This window comes from Ambystoma mexicanum, chromosome 9, assembly GCF_040938575.1.
Source record: "Ambystoma mexicanum isolate Mex_15411 chromosome 9, UKY_AmexF1_1, whole genome shotgun sequence".
In the NCBI taxonomy this organism is placed as follows: Eukaryota; Metazoa; Chordata; class Amphibia; order Caudata; family Ambystomatidae; genus Ambystoma; species Ambystoma mexicanum.
The window spans coordinates 1,324,951,402-1,324,972,443 of NC_090931.1; the positions used below are offsets into that span (position 1 = coordinate 1,324,951,402).

Here is a 21,042-nt window from a genome sequence, read left to right on the forward strand (position 1 = left end):
AAGCTCGGCAAAAAGGTGTATGCGAACTCGTCCCCGCATCTATAGTAGGCTAATGCTGATGCATGGTTCGCAGTGGCTAACCTCCAGCTTGAAGTAGCAGATTTTCAGCCGTATCTTCCTCCAGGTTGTCAATTGGCTTTTCACTCGTGTCTTGCCGATGCACCCCTTATTGATCAAAATATGATGGATGCCTCAGTGCGTTAAAAAGATACTGCATCAAGAAGGATTCACCTGGGAGCTGATATGCGTTGCACTGCTTGACTCGGGCGATGAAGTTCACACAAGATGGTACAGTACTTAAACTAGAGTTCAAACAGAGAATGGAATACAACCCGGTCTCCAAACTGAATTATAAGCAATCAGTGTTCCACAACAAGGAAGCTATTCGCGCTATGAAATCTCATCATTATGCAGACCGGATTATATCAGCTCTCTGTTCTGCAAAAAAACATTTTAAAGTTGCAAAGGAGCTCTCATCTGTGACCCCTTTTATTGATCCTTTACGATCACAAGAAAAGTGTGATCTCATGAGTTCCTTCTTCGTTGAAAAGCTCCAACTAATTTGAGACTCTATTGCCACTATTGGGACCACCAAGGCAGAGGACTGTCCCCGGGACCAATCAGGAATTAGAAAAATCATTCCCAGGATGAATCAGTTTGAATTGGTTACTGCTAACATGGTCAATGCAACTCTTCAGAAACTGAAATCACCCTCTCCAGCGGACCACATTCCTCTATGGGTACTCCAGTCTCTGCCAGAGGAGTTTATTCCTCTCCTCACTGCAGCGGTGCAGTCCTCTTTCTCCTCAGGCGGTGTTCCTTGTGCTGTGAAGCATAGATTAGTTTCACCACTTCTAAGAAAGAAAAATAACGCAATTGGATCCGCCTTTGGCCTCTCATTATCGTCCAATCTCACTCCTACCCTTTGTCATGAAAGTTATGGAGGCCATTGTAACTCCCCAACATTCACTTTTTTTGTAGTCTTGTGACATCCTTTTCATTCCGGGTTCCGTCTCAGGAGAGGTACAGTGTCGGTTAGGATTTCAGTTCTGGATGATTTGGCGTATCTACAAGACCGTGGGAAGGTCAGATTTTGTCAACTGCTGTGCAGCCTTTGATACTATTGACCATGATATCCTTTTGAAGGGTATGAAGGGGGCAGGAATCTCTGGGGCTCTCCTTGCTTGGTTTTCATCTTTCCCTTCAGAGTGCAAACATACACATTGCACTATTCACCTTCCCATCTTCTGCTAGTGTCCTGTCCTATGGGGTTCCCCTGGGTTCGTCACTGTCCCTGTTGCTTTTCAATTTGTTCTTGCACCCTCTGGCTGACCTGATTCAGGAGTTTGGGGTAAGGTTTTATACCTATGCCGACAATACCAAGCTTCTTTTTAAGCTAGATTCCCCAAAAAGTGACCCACCGTCCCAACTAAGGAATTGCCTGACTGGCTGAAGTTGAAGGTGCAAAGGCCGAGATTATGGTGACAGGGTACATTGAATCACAGGCATCCTGGTCTGACGACTTCTGCCCATTGTCACTGGGTCCAAGCCCACCCACCCCCTGTTAACTCTGTAAAAAGTGTAGGTATTAAAGTCCAGGCCTCTGGCTCTCAGGAGCTACAAATTGCATCGGTTTGCAATTCTGGGTTTTTTAAGTTAAACATTTTCAGGAAGACTTTGCCTTTCCTCCCCTGAGTATCGGTGGTTGCAGCTTGAAAACATGGGGCCATTGATTACTGCAATGGCATCTTGGGCCAACTGGCTTAAACTGCAGCTTCTGCATAATGCTGCTGTCCACTTGGCATTGGGAGCAGGTCGAATGTCCCACTCCCTCTGTCTTCTCTGTCAACTGCACTGGCTCCTGGTGCGTAGTCGCATCAAATTTTAGACTGTTTATTACCCACCGGGCTATTCACGATCGTGAAGCGGAGTACTTGCAGACTAAGCTCATCCCATATGTTCCCTCCAGGTGTCTTTGCTAAGAATCTCAAACTCCTGATAGTACCTTGCTTCCAAAGAACCCGGCTGGGTGGGCATGCCTTTTCAATTCTTGCGCCTAGTATGTGGAACAGGCTACCAAATTGCCTTTGCAGTATTGATGATCATTTACTATTTCGGAAAACCTTGAAGATGCACCTCTTTTAGATTCTGTATTAGCTGAAGTTTTTGTTTTTGCATTGGCTTTTAGCCTCCCATGCTGTTTCTTAGCGCCTAGATACCGTTGGCCTTCGTCTGCGCTTTATAAATGCTGTTACGTTACAAAATCTTGGACTCCTTGACGTTCAGAGTTCTTTTACACCATCATGGTCGAAGAGCTAAGAGAAAGGCGTTCACTCAGATGGCTAAATTAGTGGAGGCCCTTACAATTTTTTTTAAAACTTCCAGTTAGATTTTTAACAAGTTAACATCAATAATGCCATTATGCACACTAATTAATGTTCGATTCCTTCAAAAGAAATCGGATATAACCATAAATACGAAACACCCTCATAAAGCCCCTTTACACACCAACACCCTCCCACTCAAACCCATTCCTAGGCCATGTATAGCAATGCTCATATATTTTTACGCGAGTGCCATTCCATTCAACCCATCAGTACCCCATCATCCATCATTATCATTCAACTTGTAGACTAAGTCCCCATGGGGAGATTTCATCGGAAGGCTACAACAGTCCATTCAATAATATCACCCAGCCACTTTTTTTGTAATACACGTGAACTCATTTCTAATTAACATTGCTTTATCAGCTCTTGCCAGCCCTTACAAAAGTTACCCAGAAGCCCTTTCAATGTTATTTGGGCTCCAGACAGGCAGTAGGTACTGGAACACGGGAGGCTTTTGTGGGGGTTCTTTACTCCAGGAGCAGGCTACCTGGAGGCTCTTCCAGCGTCTCCTCAAAAAAGCACATGTCTCTTTCCCCACCCCCTCCTTCCTTCTTAACTGAATAAACGTCTAAGTGATGTGCTTGTTACCCAATCCACGAACCCCCAGTTGGGGGCTGGCTCACAGAAGGTTTAGAAATGTGGGTATCCATTACCTGGGATCATCTGGTCATGTGACATCAGTGGTCTTGAGCGGCTGCCAACTTCCTTTCCTCTGGTTCACAGCCTTCTGCAGATAAGGGCCTTTTAGGTTGTTTCCCATCGGGAGAGTGGTCTGAATTTTTATTCCATGTGGTTTACCGTCCCCAGTCCAAACAAGACTGGCCTGTGGATGGTACTGGCTCTTTCCCCACCATATTTTTGTTCCCTTTTGAAAAATTCATGATGACTATACGCACCCAAAGCCAGTCAGCCTTCAATCAAGTTTTGATTTCCTTCAGTTGACCTGAAGGACACTTACTTGCACATACAAATTTGGCCTCACTGGAAATTCCTCTGTCTATCCCTTCTAGGTAAAGAATACCTATGCAAATTACTACGCTTTGGCCGTAATTATAGCTTATTGGTGGCTGTTGGGTGGCTGTTTCTGAGCATTTACAGCAGAGGGGCATCCATATTTATTAATATCAACATGACTGGGTATTTCAGGGGCCCTCGGTCAAGTAGCCCATGGGTCCCTTCAGGTGCTTTTGACCCTCTTCCGCGATCTACATATCCCATAAAACCAAGAGAAGTCTGAGCTTTCACCTCAGAGGAGCATCCTGGACATTGGAATCCTATGAGACTGTGTTCCATGGTTTTTCATACTCCTGAAAGGGAGGACCAGAAGGAAAGAATCTGTTTCTTTTGAGATGGAGGTTCTCTGGCCTAATATGTCCTGGTAGTTCCGCTGGCCAGACTTCAAATGAGACTCCTTCAACAGCACTTGCCATGGGCTTGGGAACAGCATAAGGGTGAGCAGTCAAGGTCCTCATACCTGCTTCTCTCTGAGACCAAGACCTTTGGTAGACCCAGGAGTGCATTCCCCCTTTGGGGCACTCCCCTCTCAGACGCCCCCTTCTCAAGTGATTACATTCCTCCAGCGATTTGGTGCTACTCTCCAGAAGCTTTTCTTTAATGGCTGCTCGACCCCGGCAAAGCAACATGATCATAGCAATCTTTTGGAGCTGTGGTTTGCCTTCCTTGATTAGATGTTTTTTATCATTTCAGACAAGGTGATATTCAGACAGACAACACTGCATGCATGTTAAGAAATCTCCTCCCTTATATTCTGACTGTGGAGATTTGTCAGTGGGCCCTGCAGTACGAATTGACCTGAGGACGAGGCATTTGGAAGGCCAGGACAATGTGGAGGCAGAAGGGCTAAGCTGATTTGTTCCTGCAAATCGTGAGCCAGAGTGCTATCCTAAAATCATAGCTCATGTTTTTCAGTGCTGAAGGACCTCTCATGCAGGCATTTTCGGCTCCTCCACAAATGCCAAATACAGGAGCTTTGCCTCTCAGGCAATTCTGGGGACTGGGGCACTATGGGTCAGTACCACTTTCTGTGGGAGGACATTTCGACATGTGCGTGCGTTTCAACTGGTGAGTCTTGTTCACATGGCCATCCTCAAGTGGATGCACTGGACATTCCGATGCCGAGTTCATGTACTCAAGGCTCTGGCCAGCAGAGGATGTTTGTTTCTTCACCGCTCAGCTGGTTCTTGAAGAGTAGATGTTGGTTTATCATGGCCTTTCCTGTGAGAACATGCATATCATCCAGGCAGCCAGAAATGATACTACCAGAAACGTATACAGGACCAGTGGCTCCAGATTTGTCACTGGTCTCTAGAAAGGGGCGTCCATGCTCTGTGATGTTCTGTGGACCACGTTATTGTGTTTTTCTTATTTTATCTTTTCATACCCGTGTTATCTGTTTGCAAGACTGGCAGCAGGTGCTATATAAAATCCAAGTTATGTGCATGTGTAGTTGGTGGGTATTCAACATTGGCTAGTCATACTTACACAACATAACATTTAGCAGTCATGACAGTGTAATGAGCTCTGGCATCACTTATGATCTTTGAAGTGCTGAACATCTGTTCAGCTTTTGGTTGCTATTTTTGCCTTTTCCAAAGTGTTAACCAAGTATGGTTGTTACTGGAAGGGCTTTCATTCCCGGGTCCAAGGAAGCAGAGTGGAATGCCTGCAGACAGGTTGATGCTTTTGCAATGTAGTATTTTGTGTGAAACAGGCTCTGAAAAGCTGACACCCTGCACATTCAATAGTGAAAGGTGTCAGTTAAGCAAAATCATTTTTTTGGAGATCTACATCATTCAAAGTTGATTTACAATAATAAAGCATCAAAGCACAATTCTACAATGGGTTATATTAATTTTCAACTGCTTGGCGTTTTACTTTATTTACAAAAATGCAAATTATTAGATTGAACGCTGTTCAATAAGGGGTTTGATTCCTACTGTATCTTATTTCATGTGATATATTCACATTGATTGCATTTGATTGACTGAAATTTGGGTTGTCCCAAAATATGAAATTTGACTGCTCTTAATCCAGCATGGTTAGGAAAGGCAACCTCATTTTTATGAAACAACCTTTTATATAATCAGCTTAGATTTTTATTTTTTTTATTTTATGAAGGTCACATTTCCTCTGTTCTAGGTCTTTATTGTTATACTTTAGAATAGGGCTTCGAATGCAAAACCAATAATGGCAGACCCTGGTTTAAAGAACCTTTTTGTTTTTGTAAATGGAGACATTGTAGGGGCCCCCTGGCTGTGGGACATTATGCACACCCTTTATGTCCTCTGCCACAGTTATCCCTGCTTTTGTCTGCAACTCGGTTTCCTGAAAACTTCCACGACAGAGTGTGCTGTTGTCTGTTATAGATGTATTGGGTGTCCCAACAAATTGTGAATTAGAAATTGGATATCCTACATAGTGTGGCACAGAATCTCCAACTGCATTTGATTACCAGTCACCACAAGTAATTATTTGGATATTCTGTTAGTGCAGTTATTTGAAATGAATTTCAGTAAAGAAACATGTTTTTTCTTCCAGTCGAGTTGAATTGAAAAGGCTTTGTGAAATCTTCACCCGAATGTTTGCAGATCCTCATAGCAAGGTAAGGAAACTAATGTTAAAACAATGTAGTTGAACGAACAAAGTTCTAGCAAGGGTTCCATTATATATTAAACTATCAACCTCTTTCGCCACAATAAGTATTTGTTAGCTTCTTTTATTTGCTATACTGTATTTATAGTGCAGTTCACAAGCAAGTATATAAAAGGGATCTTCAGTTGATAGGAATAAACTAAGTTTTTATCCCCGAGTGTAGTTCGGTTTACAGGAACCCATATGATCTGTGTAGTGGCCCACGTTGGGCCTTTATTCATCCTTTCCTCTATTGGTAAGAACGTAGCCCAAATAATACTCCCCTTACCACCCTGTTTCCAATGGTTGACCGTGTTGTAAACAAAATGGCGACAATTCTTGTCCAGATTAAAGTTGCTAAATACTGTGACATCCTCTGACCTATGTAAATCCATTTCTCTAGCTATTAATGTATGGTAACCAATTCATACTTCAGCCACTTTCATGAATGTCAATAGTGGCTGACCTGGGGACCTAGGCTTATCAGGTGGCGGATTAAGGGTTACTGTTTTTTTTAATTTCAAGGATTTAGTAGAAATATTAAGGTTTAGCCTTCAAGGACACAACAGGGTAGCATTGTGCACTATCTCAGCAGAACTGTTATTACACCTCAATCACCATCTCACCTCCATTGGAAGCTAGCCGAGTATGGCTCGGGGTGGCATGATTCTTGATCATATTGCCCTTTTTTTGTCCCCAACCTTCATTGAGCACACACCCAACTCTTGGCTCTGACACTTCTTTCAGCTTGCTCAATATTACCAGATCTCCTGAGTACTTCATAACGAATACATGTTGGTAAGCCCTCAAATCTCAGAAGAACTCTTAAGCACATCTCAAGGCCATCACCCATACATAACTCGATTTTAAATAATATCAACAATACATTGCACTGCTAGCCGACAAGATAAATGAATGTCCACTATGACATTTCTTGATTGATTCATTTCATGACCTTTTCTGGTCTAAACCTATAGTAATTTACTTGTATCCCAGCAATCACCATCACTCAACCTTGTTATCTGTGACCTATGTCTCCCTGTTCTGTTCGGTCTTTCTCCCTCTTTACCATTTTCAGTGTACTTTTTCCTATTTCTTTTTCACCTGACAGTGTGGTCTACACCCTTGGTGGGGGGGGGGGGGTCACAGTCTACTCCCACATTGACAAGGTTTCAGCACTTTAAGACTACTACATTGGGGATCTGTGCAGTATAAAAAAACAATTAACAGAACTTAAATGCTGCTTTTCATTGGGCACCCTTCCAGCCTCACCAAATAGTCTTCAATGGAAGTTAATTTACAGTAATAAGATTCTTGTTTAAGATAGTACTGGGTAGCAGCAGATTGCAAAATGAAATGTTAAGGGTTGAAGTTTTACCATCCCACATTTTGCAATGGGTGTCACTTTTGTCTGCTAGTTCTTCTCCAGATTTAGTTCTGTTTTTTTAATAGCTGTCTGCTGTTTAAAGTGTTTGTTTGGGTAACTAGCCTGTTTACTGGGAAGCTGCAACTTTTCAAGGATTGCATTGATTCATTTGACTTTGTATCATGAAGCAATATCTTGTTCACAACTTAATGGTTGGATGCATTTCTGGGTAACCTTCTAAGATGGTACTATTTGATTATAAGGTTATATGTGAAATATCCGACTTGATCACTTCTGTATATGCTGCAAATGTTGGAGTGAAGGAGCAGCACCGAATTCGGACCTAAAATATGCATCAACTGCTTCTAATTCAGTTTTAGAGCACCTTGTGTGAACATTGGAATATTTTATTTTTAATTTTTTTTATTGAGTTTGAAACAAAAACAGAACAAACACAACTTCACTTTCAGGCGACTGCACCGATCCAGCTTCCTTAGACGTCACCACTTTGGATAGACAAATAAAACATAAAACATTATAGAATTTCAGACTCAACCAGAGTAGTGATACGACACCTCAGAATCGCCATTGCTGAGCATTAATAAATATGTAACATATGGACCCCAAATGACCTTCGTTCCCGGTCGGATGCACATCGTTTCTATAGTCTGTTGCAGTTTCATAGCAATATACAGTATCTGACCTCTGTTGATCAAATAAGGGAGCACGGCCCCTACCCCCACACCATGGCCACTCTCCTCTTAGCCCGCAGCTATAGAAGCCCTGTTATCCTCCTGACATGTTAAGCGTAGCTCAACGTACACCCCGGCAGCGCAGCTATAGGAGAAAGTTCCACCCGCTCCCCCACAATACCCTAAATAAGTTCAAACACTTGTTCCCAAAAAGCATGGATTCGAGGACTGTACCAGGCCAAATTCAGGAAAGATGCCGGGCCAACACGACATCTGTGACATGATTCTGGGACCCAAGCAAGAACCTATGTATGTCTTTCAGGGTCAAGTAAAAATGGTGCATAAAGTTAAACTGAATTGATTTAAAGTTATTGTTGATGGCTGCCTTTCGTGTCTGCGAGCAGCAGTGCCTCCAGGTTTCATCCGTCAAAGGGGCACCCAATGCTTCCACCCATTTAGCCTGAGAATCCCCTGCCCACTCCGAAACCTCATCAATGATGGTACTGTACAGCTTGGAAATAATCCTGGACTTCGTCCCTGAGCTGATTAATTCATGTAAAATCGGCACCACCTTAGTCTCCCAAGCGAAAATCTGCAAACCTGTCTTTCATACCGCAGTTTAAAGTATACAAAAACATCTAGTGCCGACACTTCCCCTTTGGCCTTTAAATCCTCAAGTGCAAGAAGCCGCCCATCGGGGAAAATATCTTGCCAGCATGTGATGCCCAACCTGTCCATAGTTTGAACATAGACCCACCATAAGTGGTATCTCTGGAATATGTTTAATCGGAAGAAGTGGGGAGTAAAGTAACCCGCTGCGTTCCACTCCCTCAATTTTCTTCCTGGCGCTACAGGTGAGCTTGACCGTGGTCTGTATATTCTTTGCGGCAAGGTGAAAATGACTGCCATGAGACGCCCTCTCAATTTGTACGTGTGCTCTATCCACGGCCAAGTCGTACCAACCCAGCAGAAAGGATGCGTGTGCTGCCATCCAGTAGACGTGGAGATCGGGAAGGGCAAGTACTCCCTTTCCAACCGGGCCACCAGCTTTTCCCATCGCACTCAGACTTGCCTCTCCTGCCAAATAAAGTTTGCCATCACAGACTTCAGTGAATTAAAGAATTTAGCTGGGAAGAGGATAGGCGCATTAAGGACTACGTAAAGAAATTAGGGTAGTATCACCATCTTGATTTTCGAAATACGCCCAAAATGGTACATCAGCATGCTCATCCATCTCCGGAGAATAGCCTCTGTGTGTTCCAATTTTTCCCCATAATTCTTTGAATAGAGCACATCAGGTGCTCTGGCCACCATCACCCCCAGGTACAAAGTGGGTTCAGCATGCCATTGGAAACCAAATTCATCCTGGAACCTAGCCGCTCCGGCGGTCAGCGCAAACGGCACTGATTTCAAGGGATTGACACTCAGCCCAGATAAGTAGCCCAAGGCCATAATGTCCCTCGTTCCCAGTGCAAGGTTAACCTCAGGGTTGAAGAAAAAGAATTAGGTCATCAGCGTGAAGTGAGATGACCAATTTCTGCATAAATAGTCGCACCCCTTTGTCAATATGCCTGGAACAGACCATTTCCGCCAAGGGTTCAACCGCAAATGCAAATAGTAAGGGGGGGGGGGCGCAACAGTCATCCCTGCCACATGCCCCTCTCCATAACAATGGGGTCAGAGAGTCTGCCATTCACCCAGGGGGGGTCCCACAGGACGCATGAATAGTAAGGAAACCAACCCCACAAATTCCTATCCCATCCCAATGTGCCTCAGAACAGCGAAAAGGAATGAGCACTCAATAGAGGCAAACACCTTCTCAGCGCCGAGAAGGGACATGACCACCGACGCACGCTGGCCAAGGAAGAGCCCAAAAATCCTACATAACCCATATGACACAGACCTTCCGGGCATTTACCCCACCTGATCAGTCAGTACGCACCTGAACATGATCGGGGAAAGCCTATTAGCCAACACCCTGGCTAGGATTTTTTTTGTCCAAGTTTATCAAAGAGATCGGGCGATAGGACGTGCAACTATCAGCCTTTTTCCCTGGCTTCAGGAGTAAGGTGACACTGCCTCTCATTGTGACTCGAGCAACGCCCCATCTGGAATAGCCTGCTGATACATGATTTTTAATTTTTTTTTTAATTTATTGCTTTGGCTGATTTACTCAACCTTTCAAAAATTACCTTATTACAAGAGGATAAAAAGTCCAACAAAATAACAAAAATATTTCACATTAATCACTATAAAATACTTTCATGATAATAAACCCAAAGTAACTAAAATAGCAAACTAGAATTAACATTTTGGGGTTAAACAACAATTATATGATCTCCAATCTGTTACTACATCCTTCCTAAAAAAAATTGAAAAAATAAAAAGAATGTATAATTCATGTCAAAGTGGCGATTAAAAGATTCAAGATAAAGAAAAAAGAAATGTACCAAATTCCAAATGACCAACATGTCCCTATTTCCTGGATGTTTCTCCCAAAGTCAACTCATTATTCAGATCCAAGTCTAACAGAAAATTCATTATGGCATACCCTAATGATCTCGAGCGAATATGAAAAATATGATGCCTTATCTTATCTGCATCTATATTTCCATATTGTTTAGAAAAGACCAGCAGGTACTTACATCGCTTGGGTTGCAATTTGACACACTCCACCAATACATGTTTCAATGTTTCATTTACGCTATTGCAAAATCGACATAACTGCCTTTGGGGTGACAGGGAGTGCCATTTCCCTGTGACCTCATGTGTTTTCCACAGATTTTTTCTCAAGCGCAAAAGACCTGCACGATGCTGTTTATCAGGTGACTGGAATAGATATAATTCAATTGAACCATAACTCTTGTGGGCAAATTGATTTTTCTTAAAAGTACTATAATTGCCACAAAGTTCTTTTGTTCGAATCCAGTCTAATTCCCATAATTTTTTCTTAGCCAGATTTGGATTTTGTAAAAGGATCTCCTCTGAAATAGAAGCATCATGCATCATTTCTTGAGCTTTAGACCTCCAATCAGACATAAACATATTGTAGAGTTTTTGACATATTTGGACAGAATGGTCAGTATGTTCTGTTTCTTATCTGCAAGTAGGCATTTCCGGTAGAGCATACACATTTTCCACAAATAATGAGCATATAGCGAAATTAAACCTAGTGTCACGACCCACGTCCTGAAACCCCCCCCGGCAGGCCCCTGGGCCAGGAGGGGTCTCGGCTCGGGCCCCCAACAAGCTTAGGCATCCTTTGCCTAGGCCCTCTTGGGGCCAGTCCTGGCGCCTTTGGCGCCAGGCTCATACTTAATGAGGACTTGTGCTTGGGAACTACTTTATTTCAATGCCAGTCAACATGGAGGCATCCACATAGCTTGGCTCCTTGGAACCAAGCTATGCGGTATAGTGTTTTGGTTGTGGTAGCCTAGGGACTATTTTGCCTGGACTACTTTCTTGATGCTATTTAAACCACACCCGACTTGGAGAGCATGCTTCGCGTTACTTTGCAATCCTGCAACATATGACGCTCATCGTGTTCAGCATCACCTGCGAACCTCAGAAGAACAGCACCTGGAAAAACAAAAGGGACATCGTTATTAGCAGCAGCTTACCTGTGATTCCACCGCTAGCTGCCCTCTGCTCCTGCAAACAGCATCCAAGGAACAGGGAGCCTCCCGGACCATCGGATCTGCAAAAGGAGAGAAACAAGACATTTACAATTGTGCCGGCCGCTTACCTCACAAGTTGCCCATCGACCAGCACCGCCTTGGGACTTCTTGCTCCAGGTGAGCACTGCAACCTACGGGAACAAAAGACAACCGGTTAGCAAAGGCAAGGCATCATAGCACTGCGCATAGCGCCTACTTACCACATCAAGGCGCTCTCAAAACACCATCACCTGCCGGTGAGTCCAAATTCAGCCAACGTTCCACAGTGAACTTCCGCGCACCTAAGGAGAGAGAAAATACATTATTGAATCCAAGAAAGGCTTACAGTATAACAGTAATAAGACCTACCTGAAAGACTCTAAAGGGCAGCATCAGTGAAGTAACTAGATCGCACTCTCCCACAAAGGACAAGGCGCCCCTGCCAAGAAGGCAGCACGGAGAGCACGCCCAAATCCATAACAAGATGAGGAAAGGTCCGGGGAGGGGATGCGGGCATACGGGGTGTTGGGAGGCTCTTACCCCAGTTGCCCAGTCTTGAACATTGCCCACCTGTTTTCCAGGCAGAACTTTTCCGCTGATTATACCAGGAAGCGGCTGAGAAGGGCACCAGAGTCCCCGCAGCTGGGTGGTGTCCCCGTTGATATCAGGTGAGCGTAACACCTAGTTCATGTCTAACCAGTGCTATCGGGGCTGAGGATGATAACTTTACGATTGTTTTCCAAAAGGAGCCTTCCAACTTATTCCAATATGATATAGATTTCAGTGTTTTTGTTTCAGAACCATAAGTTATAATTGGAATAGTTTTTTGTTTATAATACGAATTTACTATCAATAATTCGAGCTTCCGACGTCGCTGTGTTTAATTTCATCTTCATGCTCGTCTGGTAGGGCGCATCCTGCGGATGCTTATTTATGTTAACCCCTAGGTATATATAGGATGATCAGATTTGTAATTCTGATTTGTCCAAATACCAACCATTTTTACACCTACGTTGCTTCACATTTCCAAACTGAACGACTTGAGTTTTTTATTTTATTTATTGCTATCATATGTTGGTTGGCATATTTTTCCAGAGATTTGAGAATATTTTTTAGCCCACTTGTGTCTTAGATGGTAACAGGAGGTCGTCTGCATGAAATAACCACTTAAATTCCTGGCCTTTAAATCTTGCCGAATCTGTTCTAATATCGCTAAAGCCCTCACCCACATCCAAAATAAGGAAGTTATACAGAGTCGATGCGAGAATGCATCCCTGCTTCAGTCCCCTCGATGTCGCAATTTGTTCTGATAGAAGACCCTCTCTATTTAACCTTATTTGCATGGAGGTGTCTGTATGCAGTTCTATAATCCTTTTAAGTATGTTCCAAGGACAATTCTTCTTCGATAGTTTCAAAAACAGCACTTCACGAGGTACTGCATCAAAAGCAGTTTTGAAATCAACGAATGCTACATAGAAGGGTTGTTTCTCTTTCTGATGTTTTGCAATAATAACATTTAAAGCCAATAGATTTGTGCTGCAAGTCCTGTAATAAATCCTGATTGATAACGTGTCTCAGTTTCTTTTCTGTCAACCATAAGTTAAACTCTTTAGCACAATACGTGCACAAATCTTCCCAGGACAGTCACGTAAGGCTATTGTTTCCATGATACGGGTATTATACCCGAGGATATGACCTGGGAAAAGATTTAATTAAGAATTTGAGCCCATACCTGCAGATGTTTTTTCATCATGGCATTGTCCAAACCATCAGCCCCTGTGGCTTGCGACGAGCTTAATTTGGCAATATAGTACTTCAAGTCTCCTTCATCAAAAGTCAACTGATGACTCCAATTTGATCTATGAATAATAGGATGGGGAAGAGTGTTTGATAGATATTTTGATAGTATTAATGCCAGACTGTTTCCGCTATTGAGTTTGATTGCATTATTTCTTGTGACCCAAGGGTTGCTTTATTAAACAGCCCCCATATTTCAGCTGTGGACTTCGTTAACATCTTCTTTAACATTTGTTCACTATCTTTTTGATAGCACAGGGCTTTCCTGCTCAGCAGCCAATTCTTGTATACTGATTTCAGATGTCTGGTATGTTTCATTCTTTCTGTGAGTGGTAAATACTGAATTTGTCAAATATATCTTAATTTGCATTTCCTGATTTTCATTTCCATATCAAATAAATGCACATGTCTGTGCCACTGAGAGTTGGTTTTTGATTTAGATACCCGAAATTCATGCATCAGAGAAACATATCCACGTTCTCCCTGTGCATCAATCAAAGATTCAAAATCAAGTAGGGCTTTGGTTGACCATCGTAACTGATTTTTACCATTGTTGGCGACCACTTGACATTTAAAGAAGTCTCTTGTCTTCTTAGAGGAACTCACATCCCATAACCCGGTTAGATGTAGTTGACAATGGTCACTCAAGTTATTAGGAGTTATATGCACAGATTCAATCCTGGACAATACATTGTGATCTATAAAAATATAATAAATTATGTCTTTTGAAGAGCCTCTATGCCATGCAAAATGTGCAGGAGCATCGTATTCTATTGTCCCATTTAACATAACGTGTTGTCTCTCTCATCAGGTTAAGCCATCTTATTTAATCAGGTTTTTGCTTCGCTAATACATCTGAAATTAGATGGAGATTCAGGTCGCCCATGATCATCATAGACTCTATCTTCTCGACTAATAATAAATTGTCAAGTACTGTTTCTAACAGTTTAAAAAACTCATCTGATGATAATTGGGCTGTATAAATATTTTTTATTGCCATGGTATACTTCGCTTTCTCCAGGAAGGTAGCTTGAATGAACAGCTAGATTGTTTTGCATAGTTGAACAGTAAAATTCTTTGATTTCTTCACAGCTACCATCAGACCAGCTATAGGGCGACCTCTTATCAATCTTAATGCAGGGGTGAACAATATCTGATAACCATCCCACGTTAAATTGCTTCGAGGGCGATTTCCTGTTCAGCCACAAGGCCAACGATTCCTTGGAGAAATGTAAGGAATCAAAAATCTCTGATAAATCTTTAGGCCTCGCTGCGCAGCCGGCCAAACCTGCATTCAGCTTCGCCTCTAGGGCAAGGGGGCTATAGGTGGGTTGCTTCTTATCGCAGGAGAATGCAGCTCCCACCGGCCAGGCAAGGGTAGAGGTGTCTCGCTCGCTTCGGAAGGGGTAGGAGGGCTTCTGAAGGCCAACAAGCAGCGGCGGGGGCGACCCAGCCTCCTAAGCCACTTTGATTTCCTTAGTGACCGTTTTCTGTTTATCCTGCCGCATGTTGTTCAAAATAATATATTTTCTGACGCTACTCAGTTGGTGTCTATCACAATTTCTTCCTTCTTCTGAGGTTTGTGGTCATTTCATTTTTTGTGGGCTGATTAGCCTGTTATTTCTCTGTTTTCCTATGCAGCGTGATGGCTCGGGGGGGGGGGGGGGAGCTAGGGCGTATTGACAGAGTATATATACAACGCCTGACGTAATGTCCGGAGCTGATGAACGAGTGCCGAGCAAGACAATCAACGGCCATTACTCCCCCTGTCAAACATTTTCCCAAGCAGCAAAGCTGGATGTGTGGATGGGGTATCTATCAAATGAGGAATCTGCGGGACAGGAATCCATAGAAAGAACATTACGGTAAATAATTTCTCCTTTATCTATCGAGTTAACACTGCTTTGTATGCACCGCTGGGTTGCGCTGACAGTGCCATTGCTTCACCCAAAAACGGCGGAGGACTCCTTGGATGGCTCGGACAGCCCTGGCCACTAAATAGGCCTGATTATGGAAGGAGAGTGGACCGTGGTCTTGGGGGGGGGGGGGGAAATGGGTGAGGGGAGGAGGGTGGGAAGGGGAAGAATAAGGGATGGGCACAACATATGCAGCATATGAGAGAGTTTTTGTTTGTGTTAACCTGTTATTTGTCAAAACCAATAAAGAAAGTTTAAAAAAAAAAAAAAACACTGCTTTGTAACTGGGTCAGGACACACTTAATGTCCCTAAGGGCGTCTGGTGAGAGCCTGCATCCGGGTGACCCATCTTCTCCCCTTCAAGAGCGCTGCACACCACATTTTTTGCCTGCAAGGGGGTGCCAAAGGGAAGTTTGGATTGTGTTTTGTCGTGCTTCCCCATCTTGATCCAAGCCGCTTTGCACCCAAAAACCTAGCAGGGACAACTCGCACCCATTTCATGTGCTACAATCCGCCTCAGCACCAGCCTCACCAGGCTGAATGTGCCTTCTAGACACTGAGACTGACAGCGGCCGCTCCTCTGGTCCAATCTTGGTTCTGATGCTCAGACACCCTTTTCTGGTCCCTGGAGACCCCCGACCTCTAAGCCACCTTATACAATAGTTCCCACAGTAGGTCCCAGGCTTGCATTACACTCTGGGAGCCTTGCCCCCCACATCCCTTCAGTCAGACCAGCAGCTGTGGCTCACTGCAGGAACAACCGTCCCCCAGGCACCAGGGGAAATAATTCACGCTGCTTCTGCTCTGCCGGGCACCACCACTAACCCTGGGGTTTAGCCGCCTTAACTCACAGGTTGATGTTCCACTGCTACAGTCTGCCCAGTATCTAGGCAGATGAATGTGACACCACAGAGTCCCCACACCAGCTCCATGTGGGGTATGGCAGGTCCTTGAGCCGTAGCCGGCTATCCTGCTGGAACCGCCCACTGCCCTCCAGGACTACGGATATTTTTGACCCGGCTCCACTTACCGGATTCAGGCTCCCTTCAAGGCAGCCCGCAGCGCCAACCGGCCTCCGAATCACGGCCCGCAGATCCAGCCGAGGTAGCAAACCAGACAGTTGAAGGTCGTCGGGCGGGCACACCCGTAGGCCTCAGTTGTGGGGTTTGCATCGCTTTCCGTTGAGCATCCTTAGCCGTGGGGGTGCTGAGCGCACAGTCCCTGCTCACTGAACCCGGGGCGGTGTGGCTGTCCACCTCAACTGCTTGGGCTGCCCACACCACCTCAGGCCTCGCCTCCTTCCCTCATATATCTGCACCCCCAGGCATGGCTACCCGAGCTGTCGGGTGTAGATGTTCTTCGACTTCACTGCAGCAACTGTCAGGGATCACGCTCAGAGCCTTTCCCCCAAGAGACCCGCTTACATGCATCGATCCTCTGCATTCTTCTTGATGGTGATCCGGACAGTCTCCGCTGACATTCAGCTCCCGCTGTATTCCGAAGGAAACCGCACCTGCAGAAGGAGATGAAGACAATGACATTATAATGACGCAATCCGCGCGCAGCACAAACAATCAACAAGTCAGAACTCACAACTTCGTGCCTCGCAGCGCATCCAGACATTCCCGCTCACCCAGAGACATTCACTTACCAGAAGTACCACTTGTGTCGCAGCTGGACTGGACCACGATTTTCCAGTGACGGAACTGGACCTGGTGCTGAAACTACACTCTAGAGCTCACAGCAGCAAGAATAAGGTGAGCCAGTGCCCTTGCCAGCCAGCCAACCCTGGCGGAGAATTCAAGGGAGGTGAGGAAGGTTTAGACCAAGACTAAATAGCCCCACTTGTTTGTCCATAAGTCTCACATCGGCCAATCCACAATCGCGTCAACCAGAGCTGGGAAATCTGTGGTTAACCTAGACGGGTAATTAGCTGCATACAATACCAAGAACCATGGCGTGATCCGAACTCCCAAATAGTTGATCCCTCTGACTTCGACGAAAACTGTTAAGATTCTTTTAGCTATACTACCTCATTGCCCCTCACTGCGACTTTGAGCAGCTCTGACTTGTCGATGTTGATCTTAACACCAGAGGCCCTCCCAAAGCTCTCTAGTAACCCCCTGCATGCCCTCAGGGACTCTCTCGGCTTTGATAAGTTTAAGAGCATGTCATTTGCAAAGGCAGCAACTTATGTTGGACCCTGCCAAAGGATACCCTGTGTACCTCCCTAGATTCTCGCAAGGCCAGCAGTAGCGGCTCTCGATGTTGGGCAGAAACCTGTGCAGTTCCCTTAGGGACCACTGCAAAAGGCTTAAGACCACATGTGTTGGCAGTAAACCCAATTGGTAGCAGTCTGTACCACCCAGATTTACCTGGTAGCTGTGGCTGAGCAGCCAGACTTCTCTCAAGAAGAGTTAGACAGTATATAGAGTATACAACATAGGTACCAAAATACAGTAGCACAAGCAAACACCGACCAGAGCTTGGGTATAAAAGTATATAATTATTTATTTAAAAACACACTTTGTAAAATACACTAACACTAATATGGCAAGCAAGTTCAAACACAGTCACTATTATATATATACATCCCTGATCACTTATTGAACAAGTCTTAGTTAAAACACCAATTATTTTCAGACGGAGGTGAGCGCTTAACCTAACATGGCACTCCAATAAGTTAATTAAAAAGGGAGGGAAAAAGGCAGAATTAGGAACATACACAATACCAACACTTTTGGAGAACCAGAGCAAGTCAGAAAAGGCAGAGTCTACTGAGGAGCAAGAAAGTCGTAGGCCGGGCCCACTCTTGGTGAGAGCAAGGCGGAATGTGTCCAAGATCACACAGTTGAATAGTACTTTTAAAGAGTCTTTGCAAAGAGTTCAAAAAGGGGTGGATCAAGTCAGGAAAAGTTAGTAGGTCCCAAGTCACCCCAGGATAGAAAGTCAAGGATTTACGGGACACCTTGAACAGTCTGTTGCAATGGAGACCAGGCGGGACTCAGTACCTGAAATGGTGAGAAAGCTCCAGCGGGGGGGCAGCAGTTTCTGGCAGCGGGTGCAAGTCGGTGCTTCGTCCAGTGGAAGAGAAGATCTCGACGTGAAGGAAAGCTGGTGGTCGTTGCACTGCCAGGGAAGAAACCAGCCACAGAGTTTCCTGGTTAAAAGGTACTACCCTTTTATTCGCGCTAGTGGTGAAGCGTGGCTATCTGGCCGCCGGGGTGCTTGGCACGGGTGATTCGACCACGAGACGATCCAGGAAGGCGAAAAGAGGGCGAACTGGTTATCCCCACCATTTCAGAGGAAGAAGACTCTCCGGGATGAAGATCTTCTCTGTCGTTGGGAAGTGGTGAGACGGTTCAGCAGGGCTCCCCCGGTGGTGTCGTTGCAGGTCGGCTCAGCATCTCCCTCTTCGGATTCTTTGGTCCTGTGGCGACTTCTGAAGTTCCAGTCCCCAAAGCCCTGCTTTTATGCAGAAAACCCCAATTCATCAGTCCTAGCTGTCAATCAAAAATGCTAAGTGGTGAGCCGGGCGGCTCACCACTGGGCCAATCACACAAGAGTGCGACTTGAGTTGCTGAGGCAACTCAGTCCAGGGTGCCTAAACCCCCCCCCCCACACATCCTGTAGACCAGACAGAGTGGCACCACCTTTGGAGGCTTCTGTGGAGAAGCCTGCCAAAAAGTGGAACAAAGGGCTCGACTTGGGTTGGAATTACAGAGGCGAACACAAACGCCATTTTAAAACCGAGTCCTGGCAAAAAAGACCCAACTGGGGAATAAATATTAAATAAATAACCCAGCGGTATCTTTAACATCGCACCAAAAAGTGGTGTGTTTAAAATGAATGGGAAAATCCCATAGGAAATAATCTGGTGGAATATTTCACGTGGTAACCACTGCCACCAGCCAGAAACTCGATGAGGGGGGCCTGCACAGTGCCCCCTCGAAAAACAGACCCAGAGGTAATCTAATTACCCCTACCAGTACTTCCACAATATGATGGTTTGTACTGGTTCTGTTCGCAATTTAAGACTAGTAAAGTCGATGGTGACTTTACATGCCCTGGGAGACAGTAGTCAGTGCCAGGGTATGGAGTCTATGTTTGGGGGTCACTATGACACCCCTGTGTTACTGCACTGAGGGTGCTGTGTAACACACTTACCAAAAACACATGAAACCCTATGGAGTAAAAGACCCCATAGCCCATAAAACACATTACAAAGTCAAAGGATATCTCAAATCATGTCTAAGAGTGGGAGAAAAAGAGTCTCACTCTTAGCAGGAGAAAAAATAAACCCCAAAAATCCAGCAAAGCTTCTGGGGGACTCACGAAGTTTGGGAAATTAGCCTTAACGGAGAATTCTCCCCAACACTAGATATATCGCCTAAAGCAGGGTCTAGAGGGGGCTGCACTGCTTAACTGAATGACCCGGAACGTGAACCCATTAAAAAGGAGACTGGCCTTTGGTGTCATATAGTTAGCCTGTACCATTCAGAGGAAGTAGCCTCCCACCCGCATCCTTTCCATTACTTTAAACAGAAATGCCCATTCCACCCTGTCAAAAGCCTTCTCAGCATCCAGGGTGAGGAGAATCGAGGGTGTCTGTCTTGTGGGCCTTTTCTAATAAATGTGCAACCTGCCTATTATTATCGAAAGTCTGCAGTCCGAGTACAAAACCCGACTGGTCTGGGTGGATCAGGCTCGCGAGAAATGCTTGCAGTCTGTTGGCCAGGATTTTAGTATAGATTTTGGCATCTTAAATTACAATGCTATTGGTCTGTAGGACGAGCATCTGGTGTGGTCTTTGTTAGGCTTGCAGATTATTTATTTTTGCTTCCTCCATAGAGGCCGATATTCTCCCCGTCTCCCGGAAGTGGTTAAATGGGCTGGTGAGATATGGGACCAGAACTCCCATGTATGTTTTGTAAAAGGATGCTGTGAAGCTATCCGATCAAAGTGCCTTGTTTGGGGGAAGGCCTACTATGACCTTTCAGACTTCTTCCTGCGTGACCTCACGTCTCAGTATTCCAATCACCCCCTGTACCCCCTTGCAGGGAGTTGAATCCCCTCCAGAAATTCTATTTGGTGCTTGCTCAGTGGGTTTTGAGTCCTATATAGGTCTGTGTAGTAGGAAGCAAAGCATTCCTGAATTTTCTCTATGCTGGGGTGGCAGATCCCCTGGCCGTCTGTTATGTCTGCAATAGTGTTGTCCCCTGCCGCGCCCCTAAGGAGTCACACGAGAAGCGTGTCCGCCTTATTAGCTTTTGAGTAAAACCTATGGCGTGCAAATAACAGTGATTCCCCTGCTCTCTTGGTCCTGAGGATGTTGGGTTGGCCCACTGCCTGCCCTTTATTCTTTCTTTTCTTTGATGGTGTCGCCCCTGCTCGCCGCCAAGCCTCCTCCACCTCTCCCTCCAGCTGCGTCTCAAGAAGTTTCAACTGCCTGTCCCTCTGTGCCTTAGCAGCTATACATCCCCCCCCCTTATTGTGGCTTTGAAAGCATTCCAGTGGACGCTTTCTCCTGTGTCAGCTGCTTTATTTATCATAAAAAGTCCCTGATTTTTCTTTCCA

General features: G+C 44.9%; 1 protein-coding gene across 35 annotated transcripts in view; it reads left to right on the forward strand.

Moving 5' to 3' along the window:
• CLASP1 (cytoplasmic linker associated protein 1) overlaps window positions 1-21,042 on the forward strand; it is a 2,584,612-nt gene that overhangs the window by 1,502,211 nt on the left and 1,061,359 nt on the right. For all 35 annotated transcript variants that reach the window (XM_069616701.1, XM_069616702.1, XM_069616704.1 and 32 more), the window contains one exon: window positions 5,946-6,009. In XM_069616701.1, coding sequence (XP_069472802.1) covers window positions 5,946-6,009 — 64 coding nt within the window. The remainder of the gene's footprint in view (window positions 1-5,945; window positions 6,010-21,042) is intronic.